The 7500-nt window shown below is 38.4% G+C and overlaps 1 protein-coding gene across 24 annotated transcripts in view; it reads left to right on the forward strand.

The window, feature by feature from the left end:
- Positions 1-7500, forward strand: part of LOC144970990 (uncharacterized) — a 74941-nt gene that overhangs the window by 27666 nt on the left and 39775 nt on the right. For all 24 annotated transcript variants that reach the window (XM_078911261.1, XM_078911255.1, XM_078911259.1 and 21 more), the window contains exon 3: positions 617-2483. In XM_078911261.1, the coding sequence (XP_078767387.1) occupies positions 812-2483 (1672 nt within the window). In that variant the 5' untranslated portion in view covers positions 617-811. The remainder of the gene's footprint in view (positions 1-616; positions 2484-7500) is intronic.

The following is a 7500-nucleotide window of genomic DNA, read 5'->3' on the forward strand; positions in this document are numbered from 1 at the left end:
TTCCAATTTGGATTGCAATTGGGACTGGTGAATAAAGATACCTACCAACTAGTGTTGAGTTGGGTTTTTCTTAAAACCTTAATTCTCCTGCGAGGTTTTAACGCGTTCAACTCTTTTTGTCACTGAGATTGCATCACTTGAGTCAAACCTTTCTCCGGGCACCATTATGCATCTTATAGAATGGCTCTCAACTTTGTCCCTTTGAGGATTACAGTAAAATCTGGTTACACCGTAATGTTGGTAACCCACCTTTTGCTTGGCGTATTGATATTATGTAATTGAAAACTTGAGATTGGGACCGATAGGTAGATAGCGCATTGCTCTGCCTTTAGTTCGAGTCCCGTTTCTGGCATTTCATTGTTTTCCTAATGCGAGAATCTAAACTGAAAGCTCAATTTGCTAACTAGGATAATATTATAGATGATTTCTGTTGACATCGAACTTTTGTTTGATGGTGAGGTTGTCTGAGGGGGTGAGTTTCTTTTAATCTGCTAAGTCCACGAGTCAGAAAGAAATTACTATTTTTATTGTCATGTATTTAGATCGTGTGGCTATTTTGTGGACATTCTGCTTCATTTCATCCAATGATTATTTTCCCTTTTCTTTTATTTTTCAGAAATGAAACTTGAAACGATCAACATAGGCTAATGCCAGAGACACGCCTACACTATTTTAATTGGTGATGTTTGCTTTCACAACAGAACATCTGCCAGTCCGTTTTTGAAAGCAAGGCATCAGCATTCGTCAGATCATCTAGGTGGGCGTCGCCATAATTTCATCAGCGATATTATAATTCATTGTTTACTTCGAAATGTCTGATCATTCTGGCCACGCCATGCTAAACATCAATGAGCCTAGAAATTCTTTGGAACAGTTAGCTGGCCACTCCTCACCGTCACTCTCTGACTTGTCTCGAGCTCGTGGCGGCGCCAATACACCTCTCGACTCCGTTAACTTGTCTCAGGCGCACGACAACAGGATGACGTCACTTAACGACAGTGGTAGTCCTGTCTTGAGACCGGTTGTGACCAACGGAGAGCGAGACATGCCAGGGATGAGACCTCAAAATGTAAATAATACCAGTGGAGGTAATACTAGTGGCTCAACAAATGAAAACAGCGGTACAAACAACGGTACCAATAGTGGTAGCGGCAGCAGTAGCAATTCTACCATGAACGGAGGAGGTGCTTTGTTAGGTGGAAGTGGTAATAGCAATATGTCTGGACTTAGTAGTGTAGCGTCCTTATCGGATAGGCAGAGTCAGAGTATCATCAGTCGGCCTCTCTCTGGTGGGCTCGAGTCCAGATCAGGACCCACAGGACTCGGCTCTGATGTCCCGCCGAGAGGTCTTACTCCCTCCTTGAGAGATGCTCATGGTATTCACGGTTTATCAGGAATGGACGCACATTCTTCAAATCGCGGAGTTAACAATGGTATATCCGATCATGGTCACGGCAATGTGAATTTTAACCATGACCAACCCAACCCCGGTTTGTTGGAGCCCATTCATAGAGGCAGGGGTCGTCCTCCATCATTGGGATCTCATAATGCTCATAAAGGTCTTACCTCTCTTGATCATCATACTGCTCTACGGCTTGGAATGCAAGACGTACACATGCGCGGTGGCATGCGAGACCACACAAATCATTCACACTCCGGTATCGTGGACCACCATCCTCACCATCACCAACAGCAGCAACAACAACAGCCGCAACAACAGGGGCTACACACAAATAATACTAGCAGTGAGGAAAATACCAGCAACCATACAACAAACAACAGTCAAAGCAGTCGAAACATATCCGGATTTGGAGGTTTGGATGGAGGTGGCAGTAATAACAATAACACTCAACTCCATAACAGTCGACCCAACTCACTCATGTCTTCAGAGGCCCTGAACGATTCCCGCGACCTGCCCCGTAATTTGTACTCGTCTTCCCCCGGTGACCGCCCGCCCCTTCATCACTCCCATTCGCTGATCGAGGAGACGATAGAAGCCGTGGCGTCCAACATACACAAAGCCAGTGCAAATGGGTCCCTTACCTCATTAGGACACCAGTCTCTCATGAATCTTCACGGCAGCGGACTAGGCGGTCCGGGTATAGGACCTCGGCCCCCAAGTGCAGGGGGTCATCTGGGCAGTCACGGAAATGAGGACTCTCTCCACGAACTTGTTGGGCGTCACCATCATCACAGCCATGGAATGTCGGGTCTGTCGGAGAGAGGTGGTCATGGATTGCCTGGTCTGATGAGTGATCAAAGTATGGATGGGGGGTCTCCAAGCTCCCCAAATCATCCCAACGGAGGCCATCAACTGGAAAAGACCCATCCGTGCCTGACGTGCCTCAAGATGTTCCGCAGCAAACAACAACTTGCCCAGCATAGCTTAGTACACACTGGTATTCGGAAACATATTTGTTCTTTCTGTGATCGGGCATTCAAGCAACTATCCCACTTGCAGCAGCACGTCCGAATTCATACAGGTTGGTTCTTTTTTTTTTTTGTCTGGTCTCTCTTTCATTCATAAATCATTTTTATTAACATGGAATACTTTTGTTTCAATTTACTTCTTTTTAGTCTGATATTTAATATATTTTTGAAATGTCATTTTATCAAAATTATTCATGCTGAAGAGTTCGATGTTAAGTTTAAGAAAAGTGTTCAATGTCCCATTTTCTTTACATTTTTGTGTTTCATTACTAGCATTCATTCTTATCATTTCCTCTCTCTCTCTCTCTCTCTCTCTCTCTCTCTCTCATTCTCTCTCTCTCTCTCTCCCTCTCTCTCTCTCTCTGTTAGATTATATCGCATCAATATACCCGAATGCAAGTTAATACATCATGACATAAGGGGGTTTATTTAACTCAAATCAAGACCATCACTTTTATGACGATAAGTTAAACCCTAACTTGTGCTGTCCGCCAGATAGATATCTCGTCTAAGTTAGGGAATAAAAAGATTCGAAAACGGCTTAATACTTGCTCTCCTGAATGTTAACATTAATAAAGCCAGCATGAAAATATATGGATGTGTTTGGGGGGGGGGGGGGGGGGGGGGGGGAAGGGTTGTGAATGTAGATGAGTGTTGACGCGGGCGTGTGTTGGATGATTGCCTTTAGTTTATTTGTTTATTTATTTATTTTTGTTTTTGTAATTTCGTTGTAGTGATGAGTGCTAGATCTGTGACTGGCCATAAAAGATGTATAATGTTTATATAAGTTCTCATATTATGATCCTCATACCACTCACTGTAATTTCATGATTTTATTAACAACTCGTTCTTGCCTTTGGTCTTAATTTACATACTGTTTCAGTAGTTGATTAATTTTGCACCATGTTCTTTTTACCGGAAGCATTTCATGAGGTCATTGTCAACTCCTCTGTTTAGTGTATCTTGTTGTTGAAGGCAGTTTTCATTGCAAGTAATGTTTAGTTGTGCCATCACAATATTTTTAAAGCCTTAAAAAGTAGTCCTTCAGAGCTATTTGGTCCATAGAGCAGGAGTTTATCTCCGTTTCTATCGCGTGAAACGGACATTGGCAATCGCTTGCAATCCTTTGGATAGGACGCTAGTCTATATACCAGCTACTCAATCACTGCTGGGTGGCCAGGGGGGTCAGAAAATATTATTGACTGCACCGGGATCGATGGAGGGTGTTGTTTTTTTCTAGATTAAAACTAGTGTTTTGATGTAATTTTGCAATGTAGACCCCATGTATTATTATTATTATTATTATTATTATTATTATTATTATTATTATTATTATTATTATTATTATTATTATTATTATTATTATTGTTGTTATTATTATTTTTATTATTATTTTGTTGTTGTTGTTGTTATTATTATTATTATTATTATTATTATTATTATTATTATTATTATTATTATTATTATTATTATTATTATTATTATTATTATTATTATTATTGTTATTATTTTGTTGGATTTTAGTATTACTCTTATTTGTTGTTGTTGTAGTTTGTCTTTTTAAATTTTATTATTAAAAAAAAATTATATTTAATCTTTTAATTTTGTGTGTGTTATTGCCCTTGATTCACTGTTTCAACATATTTTATATTCATTGCTGAAATCCTCTCAATACGTAAAATAGCTACACCTTATGCCGATCTTTGCATTTCGATTTTGAACAAATATTTCCTCAAGATGTCCATATCTTTCTCTTGATCAAATTATATTGACTACAGAAATTATATTTGAGTTATCCAAGAATTACGTTGTCATTATGCAATGCGGACCCCTCGACTATATGCGTTTACTTATATGCGTCAAAACTGAAACCCTCCAGTAGAAATGATATTGTTGCCAAAATCGCTTTAATTGAGTATATCCTCGTTCCGTTAGCACCTCCTTCTTATGATGTCTTCTTTCTACCAATGTTTATAAATCTAATGCATTGTCCTGTTGAACTGGAAGTCGAATATTATTATTATTATTATTAATTTAAATTTTCTATTTCATTGTGCGGTTGCCGCTTATGGACCGTGGCTACATATTTCTATATTCATTGCTGGAGTTCTAATCAATACGAAAATTAGTGACACCTCATGCCGATTTTTGCATTAAATTATGAACTAACATTTCCCCACTAAGTCCATCTCTTCACACATAAAAACATAGTCGCGTTGCCCCCTCTTTACGACTTACTCACTTATTCTCTAGATGCTCGAGCAGCATTAGGCGGATCCGACGCAATCTCTCCGTAGCAATCAAAGTCCACCTTTGTTACTTGAGCCACGCTCAACCTTATTATCTCTCTTTTCAATGCTCCTTCTCCAGGCCTCTATCAGTCGCCCTTTCTCTTTTTCCCCCCTGGGGATTCCAGCATAAAGCTGTCCTTGGTATAGCATCAGCATCTATTTTAATCGCTCAACCAATAGAATATGTCATATTCTTGTCATTTTGCTGGACTCTGGCTCCTGAGACATTTTTCATGTAGATTTCGTCGTGGTGTTGTAGTTGGCCAAAATACTCGATGGATCTTTTCCCAGACACTTACATTGGAAAGTGCCGGTTTGACAAAAATGTGTGTTTGTTAGCTAGTTTTATTTTTATTTTTTATTTTAAAAAATTGTTTTTTGGGAGGGAGAGAGAATGCCCATGACGGATCATCGGGGTTCAGTACCACAGAGAACTGCAGACAGTATGAATGTTTTCTAACCATGTTTTCAAACATTTCTATGATTGCCCTGCTGGCAGAAAAAGAAAAAAAAAAAAAAAGACTGGACCGAAATGGGAAGTAACTCTTTGTAACTCTTTAGAAGATGAAATGATACGGTTGTTTCCCTTCTTCAGTTAGTTTATAGTGGAGAGTTGATATATTTTCAATGCTTTTTACCTGTGTAGGAAAATAATTAAGAACTATAACAATAATATAAGGCTCGCAATAACATTGCGTTGCTCGAGTGATATGAATACATTTGAGACAAATCCCAGTTTCCGACGTTTTTTTTTTCGGATTTAATTTCTTACCTTTTACTTTAAATAACAAACACCCCCCCCCCCCCCCCCCCACACACACACACACATACACACTCGCGTGCGCACTCACAAACACCCACCCACCCACCACACACACAAACACTCACAAACAATTAAACAACAAAAAAAAAAAAACCAAACAAACAACAAAACGATGTTCACGTTCTCTTTCTCTCTCTCTCTCTCTCTCTCTCTCTCTCTCTCTCTCTCTCTCTCTCTCTCTCTCTCTTTCTCTCTCTCTCTCTCTATCTCTCTCTCTCTTAGTGTGTGTGTGTGTGTGAGTTTTTGTGTGTGTGTATATCTCTCTGTTACGTTCTCTCTCCGTTTCTACTACTCCTTTCGATCTAGTCTTTCGTATCTCGTATGAAAAAAAACCTTTGTCGATTGTTTGTTTTTAGACATCCGGAGTTTAATGAGTCGAAGTACGTTTGATTGCTTTAGTCGAAGGAATCCGAAAGGATTATACTGACCCATCAATATCAAAATTTCGAATTGCCGCCGATACAGAAATTTTTTTTTTTTTTTGAAAAAGATTTACCGCTCAACAGTTTGTAAATATTTATTGAACCATCTTACAATAAGGAATATTCACCTAATTTCTTCCGTGATACGCTGACACTGAAACTAGTACGATTGCTGTCTGTGTGTCACATCGTCTAGTTTCTAATAATATAATAATATTATATAACAATCAAGGGTTAAATATACCAATTGGCCTTTAAACACCCTGTAAAGATACATCAAATACATATTGTTAACAAATATGAATCAAACGCATAATGTTGAATGAGAAAGGGATGCATGAAATATGATGAGAAATGGAGAAAAATATTTTTAGAAAAAGAAAAAGAAAAGATTTTATCGACCATGATGGCACACAGACATAATATTAACCATCAGAAGAAGTTATCTTTAACAATCAAAATCATATTTTCAAGAGGACAGTTCCCTAACTATGGCATTTTTTAAAGGCATATATGGTTCCTGTAATATTTTGTAATGTAATTTAGACTATTCCATGTTTTTACTGTTCTTGAAATAGGTGGATTTTGGCGAATGGATGTATTGCATCTGGTAATAAATATTCTAAAATCATCAACTCATGTTTGGTCTTCTAAAACTCACGATTGAAATCAAAGTCCTTGCTTAGATTTCTGGGTCATGGCGATATTGTTTAGAAATTTTACTTCGGCACTCAATTCTTTTGGTATCGGGTATCTAAATTTCAACCAATGGTCACTCTCCGATTTATAAATTAGATAATAAATAAATGAAATAAAATTCCCTTTATTCTTCCGTAAGGGGATATTTGTCTTTAGGGTCAATTCCAAGGGAAGGCTGGAATAATCCAGGCTTCAGCCGCAGTACAGTGAGCTAGGGCGAGGTGATTTGCTCAAGGTCACACAGCCCGGCGGGTTATCGAACTCGGTACCATTCGGGTACTAAGCCATGCAGGTCCACAACTTGGCATTTATAACTAACAACCAACACAGTTCTCCCCATTCAACATTGTTATTTTTCTCTAAATTATACTTTGGAAGAAAATAAACGTGCTCTCTTGAAAATGATCTGCTGCGGTAGCCTTTTATTCTCGCTTCAAATGAGGTATTTCGATTCAACTTTTCCAGACTTACATGTCTTCTGGGCAGATCCTTTTTTTCATATCTACATTACTTATTGCATATTGGTAGTCTTGCTATAACTACAAAATAAAATCGGTACATGAACATACATTTTGTGGGTGTAGATCTGGCCAAAATTTCACTATATCCCTCAATACCCGGCTTGTTTAAGCAGGAACTTAAGGACAATTGATTAAATCTTGCTTATTTCACTCACCTGTGGGTTTTTTCCCCTTGTTAGCAGAAATGCAAAATGCAACACATTTATTCTCAAACATTTGAGACTGATGGGTTTGTCGAAAACGACATAATAATTTTAATGCAATTTCAAAGAAAGGAAAATTTTATAGCAAGGAAATTAAAACTATCTGGTCGC

Source organism: Berghia stephanieae, chromosome 4 (genome assembly GCF_034508935.2).
Source record: "Berghia stephanieae isolate SIO BIC M18660-M18661 chromosome 4, UCSD_Bste_1.3, whole genome shotgun sequence".
Taxonomy (NCBI): Eukaryota; Metazoa; Mollusca; class Gastropoda; order Nudibranchia; family Aeolidiidae; genus Berghia; species Berghia stephanieae.